Source organism: Rosa rugosa, chromosome 4 (genome assembly GCF_958449725.1).
Source record: "Rosa rugosa chromosome 4, drRosRugo1.1, whole genome shotgun sequence".
In the NCBI taxonomy this organism is placed as follows: Eukaryota; Viridiplantae; Streptophyta; class Magnoliopsida; order Rosales; family Rosaceae; genus Rosa; species Rosa rugosa.
The window spans coordinates 28663780-28690366 of NC_084823.1; the positions used below are offsets into that span (position 1 = coordinate 28663780).

At 39.4% G+C, this 26587-nt stretch overlaps 2 protein-coding genes and 1 pseudogene across 2 annotated transcripts; 1 reads left to right on the forward strand and 2 right to left on the reverse strand.

The window, feature by feature from the left end:
* Window positions 1-6661: 6661 nt before the first annotated feature.
* On the reverse strand, window positions 6662-8300 carry LOC133707245 (probable ribose-5-phosphate isomerase 2; annotated as a pseudogene).
* A 5664-nt stretch (window positions 8301-13964) lies between these two features.
* On the forward strand, window positions 13965-16324 carry LOC133706611 (protein LYK5-like). The gene has a single exon (XM_062132143.1). The coding sequence runs from the start codon at window positions 14186-14188 to the stop codon at window positions 16208-16210; it is 2025 nt and encodes a 674-aa protein (XP_061988127.1). The 5' UTR covers window positions 13965-14185; the 3' UTR covers window positions 16211-16324.
* A 760-nt stretch (window positions 16325-17084) lies between these two features.
* On the reverse strand, window positions 17085-26107 carry LOC133743662 (tetratricopeptide repeat protein SKI3). The gene is made up of 20 exons (XM_062171667.1): window positions 25957-26107; window positions 25786-25869; window positions 25279-25695; window positions 25141-25191; window positions 24820-24912; window positions 24240-24380; window positions 24087-24167; window positions 23632-23879; window positions 23381-23552; window positions 22804-22919; window positions 22629-22686; window positions 22235-22300; window positions 21889-22101; window positions 21342-21393; window positions 20154-20527; window positions 19954-20048; window positions 19542-19778; window positions 18433-19076; window positions 17926-18129; window positions 17085-17616 (listed from the first exon to the last, which is right to left on the reverse strand). Exons 1-20 carry the CDS (start codon window positions 25969-25971, stop codon window positions 17438-17440), a joined length of 3540 nt encoding a protein of 1179 aa, XP_062027651.1. The 5' UTR covers window positions 25972-26107; the 3' UTR covers window positions 17085-17437.
* Between the last annotated feature and the right edge of the window lie 480 nt (window positions 26108-26587).

Genomic DNA, 26587 nt, shown 5'->3' on the forward strand with positions numbered 1-26587 from the left:
TGGTTGGTGTCTTTTGTTTTCTATCTGTTCTATGCAGCTTGGTGTCTTACTGTCTTTGATGTAAAATTTCTTGCTAGAAACTCAACAGAGCAACATTTATTATGTAAAATCAAGGGTGTGCTTTTCCTTCGACTAGTTCAGTCCTAAGTACAAAGCATACAGACAGTCGGAGACAAACATCATTTCTACAATGAGATTGGCTAAGACAACTTTAAGAATTTGGAACAGAGACAATGGAAGAGTACTAACAAGCCGTTTCGTTGGATGATCGAAGTCGAGATGTGCAGGCTGCATATATCAGCAACTGGTTGGTGTCTTTTGTTTTCTATCTGTTCTATGCAGCTTGGTGTCTTACTGTCTTTGATTAGCTTTTGTCCGATTTAGTGTTGCCGTTTTGTTGCTTTTGTTGTTCTGTTGAGCTTAGTGTGTTTGATGTCTTGTAGAAGTGTCATCTTCTTCAAGGAAAAAACAGTCCAGCACCGTCATAGGACGGCCAGATCTCGAAGAATTACATGATTACTTTGCTAAAAAGCAACCATAGGCAGGCCAAATGTCGCTCTAACTCGCCCATTGGCAAGAAAAAAAAAATCTGTACAGAGCTAAAGTTCACTTATGTGATAGAACAAGAAAATTCAAAAACCAAATTAATTGAATGAAGCATACATGCATTAAAAACTGTTTCCAGTCCTTTCACAAGTAATTTAAGCCAGGGACTGTTCTCACTCCAAGCGTGTTCTCCAAGGCACGGCGGCGGCAGCTCTGAGCATCTTCTTTACAATTCCTTCGATTCATGAAATTACTGATTACTGCTGCAGACACGGAAAGAATGTCCAAGGAAAGACTGCATTACTTGGAAGCCACTGTAACTCGCCTACTTCTGGGAAACTAGTTGTCTTTATTTGGCAAGGGTTTTCTAAGAGTTGTGTAATGGGTTTGAATTCTTTAGTAAAAGGCGAAAGAATAGTTCGCTCTGTGCTCAACGTAATGGGTTTGAATTCTGATGTAGGCTATTTAGTGCGGCAATGGCAATGGTGGAAGCCTTATTACTATTTCCAAATCCGTTTTCACTCTCAATTGAAGATGCAAGTGTATTGAAAAGTCAGTCTTACATAGAATCTTTGACAATTCAAAGCTACTTACATGACATGCACTGAAAAATCAAAAGTACTTGTCGAACCAAATTCAAAGCGAACAAGATTATCAAGGTAATTAACCAATATACAAACTTCAATGTGCTGAGAAAGGGCGAGGTAAAGGTGAAAGCAAGCCCTCAAGCTATACATACAATATCAAAGGAGCTCGATGAAGCGAATCTTGATGAAGATTTATGATGAGTATAGGGGCAATGATGGAAGCTAGCTACAATCAGTTAAACCAAGAATCTGAGCTAGAATATGGAAGGAGATGACATGGCAGATGGATCAATCCTGAGAGCAAGTTCACCTGTTGAGTTCACTGGGTCAGATACTATTCACTGCTTTTTGCCTTTCATTTCCATCATCTAGGTCACTGAGTCAGATACTATTTACTCTGGATTAGATAATGTCAGTTTGTAGGTCACGAAATTGACCCAGAAGGTGACCTAGAGTGAACAATATCTGACCCAGTGACCTAGATGGTGGAAATGAAAGGCAAAAAACAGTGAATAGTATCTGACCCATTGACCTCACAGGGTGAACTTGCTCTGAAGCTATACATATAATATCCGAGGAGCTTAAGGCTAGCTAGTTGACATGGAGGGAGATGACATGGCAAGTCAATCTATAGACTATTGCAGTTAGTTGCTTGCTTAAGGCTTCAGGTTCAGTTTCCAGGCTAAGTGACAATTAGGGTTGCAGTCTACGAACATCGCAAGGGGAGAACCATCCTCCGTGTTAAGAAACACAATCACACTGTCAACATTCATGTTTAAATGAAATACTACACGACCTTTACGTTCATTTTCTTCATTCTGTTCTCTTGTTCATCAAAGATTTGTCATAGTGGAAGTGGAGAAGGTGACAGATAAGAAGTTGCAATTATTAATGATCTCCACCTCATATGTCTCACCATATTTGCCCTTTTCCTTCAACAGATTGAAACAGATTGAAATCCTCAGTTGTCCTTGCAACCCCTCCATATCCATCAATGGTGAACCAAAACCCGCATGCAATTTTGGACTTTGGCGAACTATATATTATATTTTGTACTCTCTAGACACAAAAAATACTTGTAGAAGAAAAGCGAATAAGTTTATATAAAACCCCAAGTGAACCAATATATCTATTCACTCCTTGAAACTTGAAAGACACACTTATTCCTAAAGACATCTATTAGAAATATGACATGTACCATTTCAATTAAAAGATCATGTTTAAATATATTTTTCATTCATATTTAATTAGATATTATGATATAATTAATTTCCAACACTTTTTATGTCTGCATGTGGTTTTGGCATAAACACTGTGTTAATCTTCTTTTCCGGATCGATCAACGACGCCGCCAAAAGAGAACACCGCAAACACGCCGCCTCTCTGTACCCACGCTGTCACCGTCCCACCGTCGCCTGATCTGAGGAACGCAAGGTCACCGCCGCCACTACTCGAAATCATAGGTTTCGCCTACCAAGGTCGCTGCGGATTCCACAAAGGCCTCAGCGGTGGCAAGGATGACATTAAAACCAAAAAATAAAAAATAAAAAAATAAATAGTTGACTCTTTCCATTTGGCACATAATGTAGAAGATGCAAGTGGAAAAGCTCTTGCAATCTTCCCTAGAATTGCATACGTTTATATATGTGTATTGAAGGTAATTAAATAAAGGACAAAATATTGTTTACTCCCTATACTTATAGGGAGTCGACGTGACAGGACCCACCCAGAATTTCACCCTGAAATCAGAGATAGCCCTGCGGGGCCCACTATAGGAATAACACTACGGAAAATTCAGCAAAGTAACCTCTAAAGATGGATTACCCAAAACCTGCAAACCACACAAATACACTTCTAGCAAACCAATCTTATATCCCTGGAGCCACCCTGCTCCCAAAATCATATCATCTCTAATTTCAGAAATACAAGTCTCAACTCACCACCATTAATCCCATAGGTTATCAGAGCAATTCTAATCCAAGATAAACAAGGAAAACATAAATAAAATGAATATGCGGAAGCTGTACTGTCGACTATGCCTCAACCCCATGTACGCCCGACCTCAACTAATCTAGCCGGCAAACTGGGCATTTAAAACCAAAGGGCCCAGGGGAAAGTAGTTGAAAAACAAGTTAGCGTGAGTGGACAAAAATAAATAAATTAAATAAGATTATTTAAATGAAGCAAAACTTTAATACTTTCTCACGTTAATTTATTCCTTTAAAAACCCGATGCATTCAACAATTAAGGAAAATAATCCAAATGAGTTCAGCTCAAGAAAATAAGACCAGCCCCGCTGGTTAAACAAAATCGGACTAGCCCTGCTAGTCAAGTAACAGTAGAGTATGGGGAAGAAGTCATCACCATACGAGTAAGGGAGCCTCCCAGGCTCAGGTCGGAACCTCCCAAGCTCTTGAGCATCCCATGCTCTTTGCTCAACTCACTCACAAAAACATAGTAAGCGGGGAGGAGTACTAATAAGCTCGACTACACCCACGTGAGGAGGAGAACTAGATAAATCAACCTAGGTATGGTGGAGTAAAATCATACGAAAATCGAAAACCAATAAGGCTTCCCCAAAATCTCGCAAATAAAAGCACGAGTACAGTCCCCAACCGTACTCAGTAAATCTCATGATAATCAAATAAATCAACAACATGTCCCACACGCCAAAGGAATATTCTCAAATCCATCAACAAATAAAAGGGAATTAATAGATGAATATACTTTCCTCGAAAATCTCATTTTCAAAAACCTTTCAAAAATCTCAAAATCAACGAATAAAATATAATATTTAATTCCGGAAATCACCTCGGAAAATAATTCGTCGAAAATCAACATAAATCATAAATCCAAATCCGAGCATAACAAACTCATATCCTAAATTCATAACGGAAAATCAATCAATGCCAAAATTATAATCCAAAACCAAATAATGGGCTCGATAAATAAAACAATAATTAAATAAATCAATAATTCAGAAAATATTCGCATGCATCATTTAAAAATCAAATGTCCACTCATAGTACGATTTAGGCGATCACTCGTACCGATTTCCTCGTCAAACAGTAGCTCGGTACGTCGCCCTGTACACAATTATATTCCGTAAACAACAATTCAACAATTAAATACGATTCTAAAACGAGACTCGAAAACCTCTCGTAAACCAACATCTCCATTTCTTTTCGGATTCAACTCAAACTTCACCACCAACACCAATTCGTTAATTTAAAGGTTCTAGGGCAGAGCTGAGAGAAATCCGACGGTCGGATTCTCGTAAATCGACAACCTAAACTCCACATTTCGGAAAATCACAATCAATACTAAACCTTCTTCAATTTTCACAAAACACACATCAACATGCTTCACAAGTTACAAGGAATGCAACCAGCAAATTTAGGAAGCCAGAATCGGCCCCCACGGGCCCCTAGGCGCCATCAACAGTGGCGGCGTGTGGGCCCCACGCGCCGCGGGCCAACCCCCAAACCGGGTATCAATACCTATGCCAAAATCTTCCTCTCATCAAGCCAAACAACTTTTATAACTACAACAAAGTCCAATTCGAAGCCAAAAGTCGGGAATTTACCTCAAAAGCAAAGAGGGGAAATTTGAAACCCTTGATCTTCAATCCTTCGATTCGTGCTCCACACTTCAAATTGGACCGAGATACTTTGAGGGATGGTTGTATGATCCAAGAGCTGAAAGACCCAACAAGAATCGTCGCTAGAGGTGGCCGAAAACTCAAGTTATGACCAAAACCCGAAAAAACGACGCTGCAGTACCAAACTACCATAGAATTGAAGAGGAGGAAAAGAACTTTCCAACGGTACCTGTGGCGTCAAAATCCGTCGCCGGACGGAGGAGATATGGCCGGAAGAAGTTGATTAGGTCGGGGAGAGAGAAAGAGGTAGGAGAGAGAGAAGCTCGGGGAAACTTACCGCAGTAATTCACCCTTTTTATAGAAAAACTACCATAAACAGTAAATTTAGTATTTTAGCCATAACTTTCGTATACAAACTCCGATTTAAGCGTACCATATGTCCACGGACTCAGTTTAACGCGTTCTACAACTTTCTTGAAGAAAATTTTCTCAAAAATTGATCCGAACAAAAAGTCAACTTTTTGGCCCACTAAAAGTACCGAAATAAAGTAAAAAGTGAAAGTAATTATCATTTACCGTCCAAATAACTAGTAAACAGCCAACTTGAGATTCGGACGTAACACGACGTTTCAGTCCTTCGCCTTTCAATTCACCTAAAAACTCTCCAATTTCACCCGATTGGTCATTGCCGTCAATTCTCCGTTAAAATCTTCGTTAACTTGCTGACATGGCGTTCCTTACACGCTGAAATGTCTACTATACCCTCACTTATTTTTTTCTTCTATATTTATTTTTTGGGAGGTTCTATTCATACCTCCAAGATTTTTTTGAAGAATATCATGTCGATATATTAATACTCAGGCCAGAAAGGACCATTACATATCCTCCCTCTACCATCTCTGGGTAGATAAAGAGTTTGTGGTAAACCACAGCGATACATAGATTAGATCCGATCATTTGACGGTACCCATGCTCACTTATTTAAGCAAGCCTATACACTATGAAATAACATAGTAAATAAGCAAGCCTAAGGTAAAAACTCATAGTTGTCCTAAAACAATAGGAAATTAATTAGAATGCAAGAAACTAACTAAATAGAATAGCCCAAAAGGCAGCCCAAAGAGAAGCCACAACCGAAGCCCAGCAGGTGGATCAGCACCCAGCCCAAATCTTCCCCTCCTCCACGTTCTTGCAGCACGTACAGCAGGCCTCCCTGCCGTTGGTCTAGGCCGCCGCCACGACCATCACGCCGCCACGCCCACGTCACCTGCACCACGCCGCCACGCCCACGTCACCTGCACCACGCCACGACGATCGTCAACACCGCCACGACCATCAATGCCACGCCCACGTCGCCTGCACCAACGCCGCCACGATCATCAACGCCACGACCGCGCCGCCTGCACCACACCGCCACGACCACGCTGCCACGACCAACAACCGCCCAAGCTCCACCTCTGTACATCCCACCGCCGCGCATCGAAGGCTCCAAATAAGAGCCCGCTGCCTCAACAAACCTGCCGGAGCGACAGCAACTTCATACCTCCAAGATTGGTATTTGGACATCTCTCTTTTTCCAAGTAATAGTTGACTTTGTCAACTCATATCAAATTACCAACAAAGACACAAAAGATGAGAGAAAAAAATAATAATAATAAGTCTTCAACTTGGAGAAAACTTTCTCATCCAACATAAACCCTAAAACCATTAACAACATAATAAATCTCTCAAACGTCAATCTTGGTGGTGAGATTCTACTCCCTGAGTCAGAGGTGAGATAGAATCTATCAAGCTTAATACCTAGTTAGAAAGTTATACCTAGTTTTAGCTTCTTTTCTGTCAGTTTTCTACTTAGAAATTTATACCTAGTTATCTAGTAGATATTTGAATATTTATGTTTGACCTTTGAACAATCATATAGTTTTCTACTTAGAAATTTATACATAGTCATCTAGTAGAAATTTGAATATTTATGTTTGACCTTTGAACAATCATATGATGATTATGCACATTCATATGTTCTACAGTACCTAGCTAACTTTTGATATAACTCGTCAACGTCACATGCACAAGTTCATGGAAGAAACACTAAAATACATATGGAATGAAAGAAATAAAATAGGAGCGACAAAATTACGTGAGAGAGAGAGACTACCACCTGGAGATTTTTTTAATTTTTTTTTTAAGGTAAAATAGGATTGTGAATTGTTCAAAAATTAAAATAGGTCCATTTACCGATTTTGGAGGTATGAATAGAATCTAAAAAATAAAAAAATAAAAGACTTTTTTTTATTTTATTGGGCAATGGGCATTTTGAGAAAATTAGGGAGTTGTAGATAGCATATTGGTTATTTGTAAAAGTAAGTTGGAGGTCTATTAAGTGGGGAGGTCCAAATACCAATTTTGGAGGTATAAATAGAAACTCCCTTATTTTTTTTCCTCTCGTTTTTTTTTTTTTTTTACCTTGTCTTCTTCTTCCCCTCTCTCTCCTCCTCTGTTTATCCTCTTCTTCCAAAATAAAAAAACCCAGCCTTGGAACCACATGAAAAGAACAACACAAAACGTAGAGAGTGCTTGAATTGGAGGTGCAATGTAATCGGCTTGAAACTTGAACCAGATACTACATTCAAACTACCTCCGGGAATATCAGTGCCGACCCGACTTATTCTTCACCATTATCCCAAGCTCCCCTGCAACAATCATAGTGGTGGCTATGTCCAAGAACATCCCATACTCCACAACTCCAGCAAGCTGCAAAATTGCATCACTCGCCACCTTCAAATCCCCAAAATGTCTTCCTTGAAATACAGGTCCACAATGTAATTACCATTGTCTGTCACATAAGGCTTACCCTTTGCATCTGAAGTCCTCAGCCCACTACCACCCAAATGCTTCAGAAGCTTGGACTCATCGATAATGACCACAAATTTTCAACAGGCACCCTCCACCATCTTCTCTCCCAGCAGTGACCCACCTCGGCCCTTGACCAGGTTCAGATGGGAATCCACCTCGTCGGCGCCGTCGATGGCGAGATCAATGACGGGATGGGAATCGAGGTCGGGGAGTGGGATTCTGACAGAGATAGCTTGCTCGTGGGTCTTTCTGGAGGTGGGTATTCGAACAATGTTGTGGAGCTTCCCCTGGCGGAGGTGATCGCCGATTCGATCAACGGTATGCTTGGTCGTGGAGCCGGTGCCGATGTCGAGAGCATGACTCGACGAATTTGACGGCCTTGTAGGCCATGATTTTCTTCAGTTCATCTTGGGTCAGAATCATAGATGGATGAGAAGTTGATGATAGAGGAGAGGACGGCGCAGGGACCAAGATTGCACCTTCCATGGTTAAATCGGAGAACCCAGAAAAATGGGGAAATAGAAATTGGGGGAAATCAGAGAAAGGAAAAGTCTTTGTTGGGTTTAATCAAGAACGGAACATGGGCATTTAGGAATTGAAGAAAGGAAGAAAACCCAAAATCTGTAAACGGAAAATGGGAAAATGGATCGGGAGAGGAGAATGATTGATGAGCTAGAGGTTGCTGGTGGCTGAAGGTTGCAGTGAAGAAGAGGATGGAGATAAACAGAGGAGGAGAGAGAAGGGAAGAAGAAGAAGAAGAAGAAGAAGAGGTAAAAAAAAAAAATTCAGCTATCGTCCCCAAACTAAAAGCCGAGGCCAATTTGATACCCGAACTCTCAAAAGTATCAATGTGATACCCAAAGACCTAAATTGGTATCAACGTGATACTTCAGTCAAAATTTTCAGACGGCGCCGTCTGTTTGCTGACGTGGCAAGCACGTGGGTCCACAAAAAAAGTGAAATGACCAATTTACCCTTCTTTTTTTTTTTAGAAAAATTAATCTATCGTCCCCAAACTATTTTGCCAAAACCAATTTGATGCCCAAACTCTCAAAAGTATCAATGTGATACCCAAAGACCTAAATTGGTATCAACGTGATACATCCGTCCAAAATTTCTGACAGCGCTGTATGTTTACTGACGTGGCAAGCACGTAGGTCCCAAAAAAAGTGAAATGACCAATTTACTTTTTTTTTTTTTTGCTAATTCATTTTTTTCCTTTTCTTTTCATTTCTTTTTCTTCCTTCTTCTTCTGGGATTTTCTTCTTCTTCTTCTTCTTCTTAGGGTTTCGCGGCGCCAAGCAGCTTGGGGCTGAAGCTTCCAATCGAACCCGATACCGGTCGAAGAACCTTCTGGTGCTGAGATGATCAACGACCCGTCGGCGTTCAGCCGGAAGGTACCGTGAGAGAGTGGTCGTCGAGGCGGAGTATGTAAGGTCTCCGAATGGAAGGCGGTCCAGTTCTAGGGATGCCATTGTTTGGCTCCAATTTTGTTGCAGCTGGTCAACAGTCTCTTTTCTGCGCGGGCGTGCCAGCACCGTTCGGGTGCGGTCGTCGGGGGTGTCCCTTGACCTGACTTCTATCAAGCGATTGTAGACGAGGAGAGCACCAACCTCGTCGTGGGATTCTTTGTGCCTCGTGGTGAGGACTTTGCTGAAATTTCTTCTTGTTCACAAGTCGATACTCAATATTGCAGATTGAGCAAAGCGAAATCACCGGGAAGTATTGAGATCTTGCTAAAGCGTGACTTTAGCTTGGCTGGGTTGCTAGGGCGTTACCCTTGCTTGGCTGGTTCTGTAACCGTTGTGGTCGCGGCACTACCGTCGGCTCCCGAGGAGACTAGGACCGAAGCACGTTGACAGAGGGTTTGGTGGCACTGAAAGTCGGCTTCTGAGAAGACTAGGACTAGGAGTGTGATCACCGGTAAGAGAAAGAGAAGGAGAGGAGTTGCTCTTAGAGAGGTTGCTCTAGAGAGAACTTAGATCATCTTAGAGATGTTGTTGAATTGTGTTGTTGTGAATGTGTCTTTGAGAATGAGAGGAGAAGGTGTTTATATAGGGAAGAAAAAGAAGAGTGAAATGATGAGTGGAAGAAAAATAATGAAAGTGGAGTATGGAAGTGATTTGTAAAATATGGAAAAGATAGAGAAATGATGAAATGAAAGCAAAGCATGAAGGTGCAGAAACATGGAAGTGATGATGATCTATTAAAGAGATTTTAGAAGAAAAATATATCCAAGGAAAAAGAGAAAAGCATCTAGCTTTCTTCATGTGGGTAGGAAACATGAACATGATGAATGTTGAGCTGGTTTTAGGTCAGTTTCTGCCCCTTTATTCCTTCAATTATTTCTCCACCAATACTTCAGAATGAGCCTTCGACTTCTTCATAAAAAATGTTCCACTATGAGTGTAGATCATCCTGACAAATTTTCAGAGCTTTATTCTATGCGGTTGGGCCGGAAATGCTGCTGGACCTCTTACAGGTCCAGTTTTCCAGTTTTGCTTCTGTAGAAAATTGGACTGATTGTTTGAAGGCCTTCCACTCAAAATTAGCTCTGGAACTCTTCATAAGAAATTATCCTTGGGATGTCTAGTATTAATCTGGAAAGTTTTAGCTCATTTAGATTTCATTTGGTTAGTCTGCCGCCCCTACTTCCTTGTTTAGCTCGGTTTCTCCTAGCCGAAGTAGGAAAATGTGCTAAAGTTCACTTTTCATGCTTCCATGCTTCCATAGTAGGCTTTATTTAGCCTCTAAATATATATTTCGAGCTTGTCGACAATATATAGCTTGAGCCACTGACATTGGCTCAATTTCTCCAACACATGCCTTGTCAGACCAAAATGTTCATTTTGGGTCCAAACAGCCATTTTAGGTATTCTTCTTCTTCTTCTCTCTCCTCCTCTCTCTCTCTCCTCTCCTTCTCCTCCTCCCAAACCATCACTAACGCCGCCGAGATCCTCTCCAATTCCTACTACAAATCCATCTCGGCGGCGTTAGTGATGGTTTGGGCGGAGGAGAAGGAGAGGAGAGAGAGAGAAGAAGAAGAAGAATAGCTAAAATGGCATCCCTAGAACTGGACCGCCTTCCATTCGGAGACCTTACATACTCCGCCTCGACGACCACTCTCTCACGGTACCTTCCGGCTGAACGCCTCGTCTCGCTCAACAACTCGGCGGCCCCAATTTACGCCGACGGGTCGTTGATCATCTCAGCACCAGCAGGTTCTTCGACCGGTATCGGGTTCGATTGGAAGCTTCAGCCCCAAGCTGCTTGGCGCCGCGAAACCCTAAGAAGAAGAAGAAGAAGAAAATCCCAGAAGAAGAAGAAGGAATCACGTTGATACCAATTTAGGTCTTTGGGTATCACATTGATACTTTTGAGAATTCGGGTATCAAATTGGTCTTGGCAAAATAGTTTGGGGACGGTAGATGAATTTTTCTATAAAAAAAAAGGGTAAATTTGTCATTTCACTTTTTTTTTTTGACCCACGTGCTTGCCACGTCAGCAAACAGACGGCGCCGTTAGAAAATTTTGACAGAAGTATCACGTTGATACCAATTTGGGTTTTTGGGTATCACATTGATACTTTTGAGAGTTCAGGTATCAAATTGGCCTTGGCAACATAGTTTGGGGACGGTACCTGAATTTTTCTCAAAAAAAAAATGAGAGGAAAAACAAATAAATATAAAAGAAAAATTAAGTGAGGGTATAATAGATATTTCAGAGTATAAAGGATGCCACATCAGCAATTTAACGGAAGACTGACGGCAAAGACCAATCAGGTGAAATTGTAGAGTTTAGAGAGTTTTTAGGTGAAATTGAAAGGCGAGGGACTGAAACGTCAACTCTCTATAAGTACATGAAGTAAACATTATTTTGTCCTTAAATAAAGCATCTATGTTAATGTCATGCTAAATTTATCAAATTTCATTGCTTATGTTGCGAAATGTCTTTTCGGCTATTCACAATTCAATACGATCTCAATGAATTTTCAAGTAATTATGAGGCCGTTAAATAGTGAATAAAAGAAGGGTAAGAAAGAAAGAAAGCAATATAATTGAGGGATAGAATAACAGAGCTTATTTGGATCGGATGCAATTCTTATAATTTAGTTTCTTATCCTTATCACAGCAAAAGGAGAGTTGCGATTTTTGAATTGGGGTGCTTGGAGTTGATCTGCTGTCATGTAGAGACATAATGGAGCCCTTGACTCCACGGAAATATGGAATGCTCCTCATTGCTTCATAACCACGCCTCTTATATTTGGTGGCTGACTGGCTGGTATACCCCCCATTAAATCAAAGTCCATTTGGACCAAAAACTTACCGATCAGAGAGTCGCCACTACGCTACGTACAATGACAGCACTTATGACGTTCAAATGATGGACTTGCGTACGTCAGTGTCTGGTACGTCTGACCAACCAGACACTAGAAAATTTTCTCTTTATTTTGAAATCGCCCCTATTTTTTAAAAGTGCAATATCTAAAATACCCCATGCTAGGCACTAATTGGTTAGCCGCACCGCCACGTGATGTGGCTGCCCCACGCAAGAATCTCTTTAACTATCTTATAATTTTAAGATTCTTCTATAGTCAAATGAAAGATTATTTCAATTGAGTGTAAATTAATCATTTTCTCTAGTGACTTGTGTATTATTATTATTATTATTATTATTATAAAATAGCACTATTGTTTTTAGAGTATCATAAACGCTTTCAACATTAATACAGTTAAAATTGTTTTTAAAGAACCATTTTTAGTGATTTTTCATGAGTAGCACTTCATAAACAAGTAGCACTTTATAAACACTTTCTGATAATTTTTCGAGAAGCACTTGAGTGTTTTTATCTAAGAGCATCTTTAGCAGATTCTCTATTTTGACACCTTAGCTATTTTGGAGAGCATGTTTAGCTTTTTATCTATTTTAGCACCTGCACTAGACTCCTGAGTGACTCTCTATTATAACTTTTAGCTATCTCGCTCCTAAATATAGAGAGCAAGATGAGGCTCTCTATAATTTAAAATATTCCTTTTAAGTTATTTTGTGTAATTTACAAATACATTTAAACTATTTAATCTTCATTTAAAAAATAATATAAATTCAAAACTAGCTAAAATAAAGAGCATTGATGCAGACGTATTTCTAAAGTGGCTAGCTAAAATGACTTTTTAGCTACTTTGGCTAAAATTTGACTCAAGAATGGCTAGCATTGCTAAAGAATTTGTGGATAGAGCAGATGTGCTTCTCACATAACCGTTTTCAACATAAACAATCTCAACCTTATTTATTTGTATTTATAGTTTTAAGATTCTTGATCATGATAGTCAAACGAATACAAATTAATCATTTTCTATGTAATTCTTTTTTTTTCACCCTTTAAATGGAGGGTAGTGAGATCTATACTATAGGATAAGGCTATGGTATGTTAATATTTCTCATACATCAACTATTTATACCAGTTTGATGACTCATTTTACCACTTTAAGGATTCATTTTACCACTCGATGACTCATGTTGTAACTAAGAAAATTTACCACTTAAGGACTCATATTACCACTTTGAGGACTAATATTACTATTTTGATGACTCATTTTACCACTTTAAGGTAATTGTATACATGTCATATTTTAACGCATTGTAGAATTTTTCCTATATTTATAATGGGTTTGTCTGGAAGTGATTTTTTTTTTTGGGGTCTGGAAGTTCTTTTGAAATTGGCAATATTGTTGCCAAACTATTATAAACGCTTTCAACATTAGCAAAGAAAGTTGGAAGTTATTTTTATGTAAGCATTCTTAATGATTTTTCAAAAAACACTTCATTGAACACTTTCTGATTGTTAACTTTTCAAGAAGCACTTGAGTGCTTTTACCTAAAACACTGAAATTTTTTTATAAATAAAACCTATGTGCTTCTCAGAAAACCGTTTTCGACACAGACAACTACAACAAAATTATTGAGTGAAAACGAGCTTCATGGAACATTAACTTAGCATTATGGCTACTACAAACATAAGTAAAATAATTTAGTACCATAAGTTTTTTTTTTCTATTGAAAATGTCGTTTATTATGCAATTCATCAAACAATATAATAATGATTCACTTTTGAGGAACTATTGAAAATAGCCATTACATAAGATACACTACCGATCACACACCTAAAGAACCATAAGTAACTGGTTTAGCCCTTGAATCCGAAATAGTCATTACATAAGATACACTACCCATCACACACCTAAACATAAAGAACCATAAGTAACTGATTTAGCCCTTGGTGTTAACATGGATTTTGTATATAGATTTTCTAGTCAATGGAGAATTGGAGATATTTTCACTCAAAAAAAAAATGTCAACGGACAAATTTGAAAAACAAAAAACCGCTTTGTATACGCCCACCGTGTTAGAAATGACACCAGTTAGCTGATGGGACCAGAGTGGAAGAATAATAAATGAAGACTAGGTTGCAGTTGGGGTCGTGAAGAATAATAATTGGTCCAGTGCCTTGAGTCGTCGATCGTTTCTTCAGTCTTCAGTATATAAACGAAAACATTCACAGCCATTGAGGTAACCCTAGACATTGTGTGAAGAATAATAAATGAAGATGAAGATGCAGATGCAGATGATGCTGTTAATGGTAATGGTGGTCTCTCTTCTAGTTGCAGTCGTGCATGGGCAGCAGAGCTACTTGGAAAACAACCAGCTCGACTGCGACAACGACTCCAACATCACCGCCGGCTACATCTGCAACGGCGCCGCTCCCTCATGCGCCTCCTACGTCACTTTCCTCACCATCAGCCACTACAACACCCCCACCTCAATCTCCTCCCTCCTCGGCTCCACCCCCTCCGACATCGCCGCCGCCAACAACATCTCCGACGTTGACCCCATCCCCACCGACACCTCCGTCCTCGTCCCCCTCAACTGCTCCTGCTCCGGCCCCTACTCCCAGCACAACGTCTCCTACACCCTGAAGCCCGACGACACCTACTTCGTCATCGCCAACAACACCTACCAGGGCCTCACCACCTGTCAGGCCCTCAGGCATCAGAACCCCTACGACCCTCTGAACCTCGAGGGCGGCCTTGTCATAGAGGTGCCGATCAGGTGTGCTTGCCCCACCGCCAAACAGACCGCCGCCGGGATCAAGTACCTGCTGGCCTACCTCATCGACCTGGACGACGATCTCGACAAAATAGCCATACGCTTCGCCGTAGATGTACCCACTTTGCTCGAAGCAAACAACTTTAAGACCTCCGACGACGTCATCTATCCCTACCAAGCTGTTCTAGTTCCTCTCACAACCAAACCTTCTCCTCTTCAACTGAAGTATCCAAGCTCTCCTCCACCTCCGCCTTCTCCTCCTCCTCTACCGCCGTCATCACCAGCGCCTCCCTCACCACCAAGTGGGTCTTCCAACAAGAAGTGGGTCTTCATCGGCGTCGGCGTCGGAGCTGGCTGTCTCCTCCTACTTATATCTATCTTCGCCTTCCTCTTCTTCTCAAAACGACGACGCCGTCAGCACCGGCACCACTCTCCCAACCACAAATTAAAGAGCTCCGGTAATAACACGCAGAACTCGCTACCCACCACCACCACCACCACCACCTCCAACGACACAACAACATCGTGGTCGCCAATATCCACCAACGGGCTTAAAAACGCAGTGGAGTCTTTGACAGCTTACAAGTTCGAAGACCTGCAGAACGCCACTCAATTCTTCAACGAAGCCAACAGAATCGCCGGCTCCTCCGTCTTCAGAGCTACCTTTGACGGCGAAGATGCTGCCGTCAAGGTGATGACAGGCGACTTGTCCCTCTCCGCCGACGAGATCAACATACTAAAGCGGATCAACCACTCCAACATTATCAGCCTCTCAGGATTCTGCGTCCACAAAGGAAACACATACCTCGTCTACGAGTTTGCTCCTTCTGGCTCACTCATTGATTGTCTTGGGTTGAAGGGCAACATTACTCCTCTGTCATGGAAGCAGAGAGTTCACATTGCTAATGACGTGGCCAATGCGCTCAACTATCTACACAACTTCACACACCCTCCATTAATCCACAAGAACCTGAACACCAGCAACGTTCTCCTGGATGCAAACTTGAGAGCCAAGGTTGCCAATTTCGGTCTGGCAAGAGCTGTGGATTTGGGGAAGGAAGTCGAAGATGGAGGACAGGGATTTCAACTGACGAGACATGTGGTGGGTACACGGGGCTACATGGCGCCGGAGTACATGGAAGACGGGGTGATTACTCCGAAACTGGATGTGTTTGCATTTGGGGTTGTGTTGTTGGAGCTATTGTCCGGAAGACCAGCCTCAGGTGATGAAGAATATACGTTGCTCTATTCATCCATTAGTGGGGTGCTTGAAGGAGATCATGTGGGGGACAAAATTAAAGGGTTTATGGATCCTTCTCTGAGGCGCCAGTATCCTTTGGAGCTGGCGTTTTCAATGGCTCAGCTCGCTAAGAGCTGCGTTGCGCCTCAGATCAACTCACGACCCACCATGGCTCAAGCTTCTGGTACTCTATCTAAGATTCTTTCGTCAACTCTCGACTGGGATTCATCTAAAGCTGTGGATCTTGAACATTCAAGGTCACTGAGTCATGGCAGATAGGCACTACTATTCATACCCAGCATTGTAAAATTTATACTGTTATGTATGCTTTTATTGGTATACCTTATTCTAAGTTTCTAACAATAAGAGAAACCCTCGTAATTATTTTCTCTAGATACTGAAATCAACATGAATCGTTTAAGTAATTCCCTATTTAAAAGACAACATCTTGTGATTTTTCTTTTTCTTGAATACGATTCTTAAAAAGGGCATCCTAAATAAACTCTAAAACATGATTGATTACTCTTAGAACCTATAGTGAATTGTGCCGGTTGGGGCAATACCATTGGAAAACCGTGAATACAACTTAATATCCAGTACTTCTGTTTTAACTGGTTGCATAACAGGTCACTTTCATAATCAAATTCCGTGTACAAAAACCCAATCTGAGCAAACTCAGTACCCTCCTAAGTTGGGCAGCACCGAATCCTGCCAAATAGGCCAATAAGGAGACTGCCAAATTCAATTTGAAAAATCCACATTCCACAAAATCATTCAGTCAACCAAGATTCTGGTAGTAAGTATCTCACTGGGGGATTTGACCACACCCTCCCACAACTTCGAGTCACCATTTTTCCACAAATATAATTTTCAACTTTACTTGGAAGAGACACACTCCAAACCTACTAGGACGGCATGAAAGATGCCTGACTCATCAATTTAAATTTACAAAAGGAATAAAGTTTCAGAACCCGAAGAGGCTGCAATCAACAAATGAGCAATTGACAACTGGAGATAGTCTATAAAGATGCAAAAACAATAAATCAAAGGGGAACCCAACCCAAAGAAACAAGACTATGGCAAAAGAATCAAAATGCATTTCCGAGGGATTTTATATGAACTTAATTCCATATTTTGTATTTGCAAAAACATAGGAAGTCAAACACCGCATCTACAAGATATAAATCATTAAAACAGGAATACTTGCAGAGCCAGCGTGATACAATATATTTCCCATATCTATTTTGATGTACAAAAGGCTGCTATTTCTGTAATGACTTGACCTAACTTTCTGGCACTACATACAACAGGGGTCAGCATTGATGACATAATCTACAAGTTGGAAAAACTAGGGAACACCTAAGATGTAGGCGGGTCTCCATATGGTACACAAGGAAGATTAAATTAGCTTCGGAAATATTAAATAGCAACGCTACACTGAAGAAGGAAGCATACTTTGTATAATGCATGATGTGAAAAACATGCCCCATCTTCTCGATTAGCAACTCATTCCACAAGCTTCTGCAAAGCTTTCCAATATCTCATACAAGAAGGGTTTGTATGGATTGCTCGAAGAACCCATCCCTGTGGACTCTGACAGAACTCAATACTGGAAGTGTCTGTACAAGCTTTCGACTGTTTTGCAAGTAAGTGCAACTGGAAGAACAGTTCTGCAGGTCTCATTTCTGTAAAAAAATTTATACATATACACACATTATGAAGCATAAACCATATAAAACATCTAAGAGACAAAACCACCCATCTATACAAAAGTAAAGAAGCTGTTTGACATTCATGTACATACTGTGTACCACATCATTTATATAAGTGGGACTTGTATTAGTGATCTGGTACAAAATATGGTCCAGGTAGCCATTACTTCTAAAGCAAGCAAAGAATAGAAGGACTACTTGACATGACCGCAAAGTTACAAGTGTAAATCCTGATGCATTAGTAGTTCATTTCTAGCCGGGTAAAAAAACAGAGCATCATACCTGGTGGCCAAGTACGCCATTCAAGACGAAGGTTCTTCTCCCACTTCTCTCTTGAACCAAGGCTTCCTTCTGCTTGAGCTAGCAATGCTGAGACAATTGGTAAGGGAATGAGAGAAGCTTCTTGAGCTTTAGTGAGACTCCTTACAGCAAGTGATAAGAACTGCGAATCATAGCCCAGGCGTGAAAGCTCCATACAGGTGGCACCTGGACCCATCAATCATCTAATTAACACATGAAAAGGAGCTATAGAAAAGATATCAACTACCCTTGCTGTGACCAAAAACCAACTCTAAATAGTAACTCCTTACAGGGTATTTACAAAGCCTACCGCATTCATGTTACAAGAAAAAACAACTCTACCATATATTGGCTCACCTAATTCAATTGGACTATGTCAAGTTTTTAACTAAAGCATGGGGCAAATCTGAAGACCAGTTCGAACTATTAGAGGAAAAAGAAACAAAAAAGAAAACTAACTTCAAAATCCCATCTATTAATGGAACATACCATGACAAAGCAGGAGAGTGCTCTCAGCACCAGCTAAAGAACAAGCTTGTGAAAGGAACCCTTCTGCAGAAGAGGTATCCTGGCTGGATATAGACATCAAACCTTGAACCAGATTGAATAGAGCCATCCACATATTTGATGAATTCATCATTTCCTTTGAGCACTCTTTGAAGCTCAACTCCAAAGTATCCAAACCAGTTTTCAATTCATAACGAGATTCAATGAACTTCAGACACAACCAACCAATATTATAATCTGTCCTGAGCTCCAAGCATCGTATATACTCTCTATTAAGGTTTACTGCATCACCTTCTGAGGCATAAGCACGACATAATAGCAAGTGTGCAAAGAAAAGATAAGCATCAGGAAGTCTAATCATTGAAGCATCGTTGGCATGGTTGATGCAGTCAATCAGATAACCATCATGCAAACAGATCTCCGAAGCGCAAAGTAGAAGCTGGAATTTCATATATCTAAAAGCAATGCCTGGCTTATGATAAAGTTCATCGGAAAGGGCTACAATTATCAGCCGCCTGAGTATAATACAAAGATGACGAGGAAATCTCTCTTCACGTGCCTTCTGCACCAGATTGAGAACAAGCAAATACCTTACATTCTGGTTCCATGGTTCTTGACGTAAACATCTGCGCATTTAAAACAAGAATGTAATTATTTTCTCTAGGAAGAAAAGTGTGTTGACTCTGTAAAAAAAAAAAATACATATATATATATATATATGTGTGTGTGTGTGTGTGTGTGTTTGTGTGTGTGTGTATATATATAAAATATGCCCCATATATAAGATATTAAAATAGCCGTGTCCATCTTTTAACGGGGCCAACTGTAATAAAGATATACAAAAGTAACTGCTAAAGGAAAATTACCACAAACACCCAAAATGGACAGGTATAACTTCTATTTTTGTCTGAAATAGCTCACAAATTTCCAGACAGGAGCAGCAAAGGAAATAATTATCCATTTTCTCTTTTATAAGAAAAATTGGTACTTAAAATCCAAAAGCGCATAATTTTTACTCAAAGGTTACATGTGCCACGACAATTCTGGATTGGACTAATGAATTTAAATGAAAAGGCAGAAAAGTGAATTACTTCTGCAGATGTTGTATGGTTTGAGGTTCATTCAGGCACTGGTACGAGCATGTTGGGTAAGAGAACTTAGGATTGCTAGTGCCTACAGCATAGCAAGCGACTGCTCCAGCACCAAGTATTTCATATGCCATTTTAAAACCACCTTTAATTGGATCAGTGCCTATGCTGCAACACCTAGTTGCCATGTGGGTATTCTTCCATTCTTCACTTGACAGCAAAAGATAACCAAGAAGATTCCTGTTCCAAGAAAGTTGGTTAAGATAATCTTTGAAGATTAACAATAACTACTAGTAGAAAAGCATTATCAAGCTCAAGTTAACAACAACATTATTGTTCAGTTAATTCCTTTTCAGCTGTTGCTATTGGCAATGTCAGCAGTTACCAGAATCAGATTTCAGCGCATAAGAGATACCTTAACAAACTACTGTTAGGATACATGTGAAGAGACTTTCTAATGTGATCAATTCCTTTTTGATATCCAAGACGGTATTCTGATCCATGCTTCACCTGCATACATTACCCAGAGCATATAACTTACCACACACCCATAAATAAATTAACAAGCAACTCCCAACCAAATATGACAGTTTCAAGTTAGAGATATAGACTTACTAGTGTACCAAGCGCTAATAAAAAGAACATTTCAGTTATCTCTTCAGGCGTTTTCAGATTGTTACGGATGCTTGAACCAACGGGCTTAAGTCGATTTCTTTGATCTAGAGCATGAATAGCAGATACTATCAAACTGAACTTAGAACTCTGAAACCGTTGCTTTGGCATCTGGAGAATGTTATTGATTGTTGAATCCAGTCCAGAAATATAATATAGGAATCTAGAGAAAAGAATAACAGCGGCAGCTGCAGATGCTTGTTCCATTGCAGAGACACACTCAGCAAGATTTCTTGCCACAGTAAGGGCCAGATCAGTCTGACCAAGTTGCCATAAGGAGAAAGCATATATTTGCGAGGATTCCGCATCAAGTAACCCTTAAACAGGTATAAAACCAGATAAATATCAGCAAAGTCTATAATAAGATCGCCAAGTTCCAATATATAAGCTAGGACACTCGTAAAATGATCATTTTCTTCAATAGAAAATTACACTGAAGCTCAATGTCGCAGCAACAATATCTAATAGGCCATATAATCATTTTATTCTGTGCTAACCTTTTACTGACATCAGAAACCCACAGTGGTCAGATAAAAATAAAAATAAAAAAGATCAAAAAATTATAAAAAATAAAAACCTAAGGTTACTGACATCAAAGATACTTATTTTATTTAGTTGACATTTGCACACTGACCATCAAAACATATGACCAAACATTACTGACGTCAGAACCTATACTTATAAAGTTTACTGTGATATGCCTCTTTTCCAATAGGAAGTACTGGAAAAAGATTGGAAAACCAAACGTACCAAACTACACACCGCTTTACGGGAAGAATTAGATTGTTTTCATAAGTTCGATGAAAAAAAAAATTAATTACACAAAATTAAAAAATTAAAAATCTCAACTTGACCTCAAGTGTAAAAAGCTCTTCCTTAAATCAGACACAGAACCATTTATGTAAATACGAGAAAATTTGGGTAGCTTGAGCACATCCTATATCAATTGGCAGCTAATTATCAATCTCCATTAAAAGAAAGGAACAGTGTGATCAAAAGCATATGTTAAACATCCTTATCATAAGAAAATGTTGATCTGGTGTGAATAAGAAAGCATTCAGCCACTAACGCATTATTTTCTTCCCGACTAAAAAGTCATATGTAAGGATACTTGAAGAACTGAGAACAAACCTTCTTTCTTCAAAAGCTCACATTCCTGCAAAGCATCTAGAGCATTCCCTGCCTGCAACATAGTAAAGCATTTTTCAGAAAGGGTTTAACAAAGTCAGAAGCAATGCTTCCAGTAAGAACCTTGCATATATATGCAGGTCGATTCTAAAGGACTCGCTCAAATTTAAAATTTGCAGACTTCGCCATTTCCAACTACTATGCCATTTAATCCAACAATTGGAACTGTTCATTTGTTATTCTAAAAAAAAATTAATTAAAAAAAAATCGTTCATTTGTTAGATTCCTATGCAAGAATCCATAGTCATCTAATGTGTGCAAACAAATGCAGTCTGCGAGATAAGAATGATGCTAATCGAATGCTTTAATGGTTTCCAATTGGCTGATTTTTATGTAGGATTCATGCTAGAGGATGAACTGTTCTGATTATTAAATTACTGGCTAACAATAGGGGGTTCTCGATCTGAACTTATATAAGTATCCACACACACACACACACTAGAGATATACCTTATAGGCTCAAAACAGAACTGAGAGACTCATATCTTACCTTACAAAGTGCTCGGGCCAAATTGACTGTTATATCCTTCATTTGAGATTTTGTATCACTGCCTGATAAATTAGTGATTGCACAGCGTGCTAGTCTATAAGAAACAGCAGCAGACTGATAATTGGACTGTGCCTCAGAGACTAGCCCATTTAAATTATGGCATTCAGGATAGTGAGGTGCACGTTGCATGGCCTGCTTGATGGCTCCAAAGACCTGTGGCAATAATCAGCAGCAGCAGCTCCATTTAAAAAAAAAAATTAAATAAAAGTAAATTAAAATGAAAGTTGTGTCTCTATTCCTGGCTCTTCAGAGAAGAAAATATGTGCTAACGCATGTATGACTAGACCTGTGAGGATGAAAGATGCCCTGAAACAAGAGCAAGCTTTGCAAGACCAATTTGGAATTCAGCAAGCTGCACAAAAAATCAAAAACAAAAAAAAATAGTCTGAGTAAGATGCAAAATCCAAGTCCATAAGAAAATAACAGCACAGGCTTCAAAGTCTTTAAAAAAAAAAAAGGAGAAAAAACATGGAAATTATAGAAAGCAAAAGTTTCATAATTTGAAAGAAGAGGAAGACAGAATATGAAATTTATATCTTGCTTTAAAGGAGGTCATAAAATCAATGAAGTACAAAATTAAAATTGTTTTTACAAGTTTAAAAAAATAATACACTTAATGTTCATTCCTTAAACCGAATCATAATAACATAAAAGGCAAAAGAAAGAAAAAAGAAAATTACAGGAAATATTTGCACAGCTCGTAAGCAGCTCTCATAAGCTTCATCTGCTGCAGACTCCCTAATAAGGAACAGGTCGTTTCTTAATAAATCAGATACTTAAAAACACCAAATATATAGTTACCAAAATTAAATCAGATGAAACAAAAAACACTCCAAAGAAAATAAGGAATTTAACCTAGAATGAGAATCAGCCGACATGCCAGCCCATGGCAAAGCAAGAGAAGGATCTATACTTCTAGCACAATCAAATGCTTGTCTCGCAAATTGCTTCTCACCTTGTTTTCTGTACAACTGTAGAAACAACTAAAACTCAGACACCAAAAGGAAATTTTGCAAGCTATAATTTTCTAACAAACATCATTCAGACCTTCTGGATGTTTCAAATTATATGATGAATCAATCCAGTGGCATGAAAATGATGTTCATAAATATAATAAATAAGCAAATAATCAAGTTACTAAGCTTTTGGCCAATATTCAATAATGCAAGCATAGCCAAATCCCACTTGGTGAAGGCTCAACCAGTTTATATTCCAATCCCAACTGGATAAATGTGACCAGAGTACAAAATCCAAAGAACTCAAATAATTGATTACAACAGAAATTTTTGGTAATTTTCACTTTTTTCTTTTCTCCTTTTCCCTTGAAAAGTGACTTCATTAAAAGAGAACTCGTATAGAAAGTCCAAGAGAAACAGTAAAGGGAAAAGAATACTGAGAAAGAAAAGTTCAATGTAATAACACTGGATAGTACCTTCCCTAAGAATGCCCACGCAACAGCTAGTGATACATTCAATTGCAATCCCCTGATTAGAGCATGTTGTTTCAGTACATTGTGATTAGACAAGCATCCTAATCCTACCCAAAACTCAGAATTGTCACCCTCAAGTAACAAGGCCCCCAAAGCCATCTTCTCCGATGGCTGCCTGTCATGGAAGAAATTAGTACGTTAAGGTAACAATAAACAGCTAAATGAGATGATTAAAACAAAGCATTAGACCATACCAAGAACTTGAGTCATGTCCAGAACTGTTATCTAAAGAGTATATGAAATTTGAAGTTACTGCAATGTCGGAGTATGCATTAGCTTGCCATGGGGCTAAGTGCAAAGCTCGCTGATAAGAGCACCTGGCAGTTTTTGCAGCCACACAGCAGGTATGCTTCCAGGAGAGGATGGAATTATTGAAAGCATCAACATCAAATTCTAAACCACGGTCCTCCTCCATCCAGGGATAACATTTTGCATAAGTAAGCTAGCAAAATATATTTATTAGTTTGAGTTTATGTCAAAATTATTGTTTATTAAACAGCAAGGTCAAGAATTTGGAACAACGAGACTTATATGCAAGAGAAAGTTACGTCGAATTTTTTGTAGCATGAAACACTGCATAATAAGTCAATCATATACAAGTACTTTTGAGGGACAAAAATGAAAGTAGCAAGACTGAATCTGATTATACCAGTATATCACCATGCAGCTTCCAAACAGACGACATATTTCCAGCTAAATGAGTACTCGTCCAGGCAACTTTAGATGCCTCCTGAAATCAAAGGACATTTCATCTTTTACAGTTTCAACTACAAGATTCTATTCAAACTTCAAGACAATTTACCTCTAAAACTGTAGCTCCCCATCTAAATGCTCCCAGATTAATACATTCCTTAGCCAAACCAAGCAGCCCCGAAGAAAGTCCATAGTGTGCAGAGACACTTTTGGGAGAGAACTCCAAAGCTTGCTGAAATGCCTCAACTCCCTTCACATAAAAGCCACCAAAAATGAGATATTCTATCATCATAGAACAGAAAAATTTGAACATTATGTGAAACTCCAGTATAATTATGCTTTAAATCTGCTCGCCAATTGACATAACTAAACTTGCAAGTCCAAGTAATTTCTCCTCCACAACTCAATAAGAAAATTGGTTTCATTTTATTTTATACTTATGAGAGGTTTGTAGAACACAGTGGATAAATGCTCAAATTTCAATTATATGTATATCAAATGGGTAAAAACAATGCAAGATGAATCCTACAACATTGCCGTTGATGACAATTATAAACAAATAAATCAGTAATGGTTTAACAGACTAATCTCCAGATAGAATCCTAGATATAAGTCACTAAATGACAAAAGAAATTATAGTATGCAAGAAAAAAGCCATAAGTAATTACCATGGACATAACTGAGCTTACCTTTTTATAGGAACCAAGCATCAGATAGATGTTTCCGCTTTCGATCAAAGCAAAGATTCTTGTACCCTCCAATTCGATGGCTCTTCCATACGACTGTCGAAAATGGGTAATATAAACCATAAATTCATATGCAAAAAAGAGGAACTATCACTGCAGAAATATTAGTTAAAATTAAGAAGGCAGAAGAAAATCATATCATGCTTTTCCCCAAGAGAAAATAAAAGTTTCTTTATGGATCGGCTCAACTTAACATAACAATAATAGCCATAAACGCATGCATGGCATTAGGTCCTAACAAGCAAAGAAACAAGGAAAAGGCACCTTGAGAGCAGCAGTGAACCTGCCAAGTCGCTGGTAGGCAAGGCCAAGAGCCTGAAACAATACAAATACGAATGAGATAAATCGAGTAGTAAGTAAGCCGACTAGTAAAGCAGGACAGAGATAGTCAATAGCATATACCTCCCACAGAACTGGAGAGGTAGGATATCCGCGAATGGCATGTTGAAGACTGTGCACGGCTTCAGAGCACTTATTCTGATGGAGCTGCAGGTAGCCAAGCCTCTGAAAAGCCCAAAAAGCCCTGGGTGACTTCTGCGATGCCTCCCTGCACGCTGCCACCTCCAATGTCTCTTTCCCTTGCTGGTCCAACAAATCACACAGAGCTTCCCCGGAAACGGAGTCATCAGGATTGAGAGACACAGCTTTCTGCAAGCACTTTAGAGCTCTCTGGGCATGGGACTGTGATTCGAGCCCGGCGTAATAAAGCCCTAAGTATCTAAACGCCCCTCCCTTCTCAATTTCGGGGTTTAGTTTCGCCGCAACCAGGAATTGCTCTGCAGCCTTTTCCTTCTCATCTTGTTCCCACAACAACACCCCCTAGCAATTACTCATTATTCAATCACTAATCAAAATCAAAATGGCGATTTCATTATCAGGAAGTAATGGATTTGAATTGTGAGAGCTTACGAGTTCGAAGCGGAGGGAGGGACCGTCTGGACGGTCCTGTATGGACTCCTCTAGCCGTCGCAGCTCGCATTCCTTATCTTGCTCCTGGAAAAAAAGAGAAATTAAAACCCTAAAAATTCAGTGAATTTGAAATTTGGAGAGAGGCGGAGGGAGGCGAGTGAAGGAAGAGACCTCCGAGTGTGGCATTGCATTTAGGGATTTCTTGGATGATCAACTGTAAAAGGGAGCACTGGTAAAGGCAAACCTCCCCTTTGTAGTCGCAGCAAAGAGTGTTCGTTAGGTTTTTTTTTGTTTGAGCGGTTGCCCGCCACTTTATCAAAGAATATCGAAGTCTCGAAGAGTGGAATAAAAGTTTGGAGAGTGAAACAATCTATATTTTAGTGAAACATTTTTTTTTTTTACTGAAAGTGAATTTCAACTTTTTTGTGAAATTTTTAAAAAACGAGCCAATTTTTTTATTTTTACAATGCGTGATCGAATTCACTACCCGTTCAACTTATGAATGAATTCAGATACTCTTCTTGACTAATGTTGAATCCAACAGCTTCTCTATAATTTTAATACGAAGCAAAAATCAAAACTTTAAGCAAATTTTCTTCTTCAACTCTAACAGATTCCCTAGTTTACAGCAATCTCTAAATTCTTCCTTAAAATTTTAGAGATTGCTGTAAATTTAGGGAATTTTGTTTTCTCTCTCCTCACTTTCCCTAAAATGGAGAAAGTTATAGGGAATCTGTTGGAACAAAAGAGGCTAATTTTTCCCTAAAATAGAGAAAAACTAAAATATGGGGAAGCTGTTGGA

Coding starts and splice junctions, on each gene's coding strand:
- LOC133743662 (XM_062171667.1), bottom strand. Junction 24,168..24,239: donor GGGGAGCTACAGTTTTAGAG/GTAAATTGTCTT, acceptor CTTTGATTTCAG/GAGGCATCTAAAGTTGCCTG. Junction 17,617..17,925: donor ATGGCGTACTTGGCCACCAG/GTATGATGCTCT, acceptor ATTTTTTTACAG/AAATGAGACCTGCAGAACTG.
- LOC133706611 (XM_062132143.1), top strand. CDS start 14,186: ATGAAGATGAAGATGCAGATGCAGATGATGCTGTTAATGGTAATGGTG.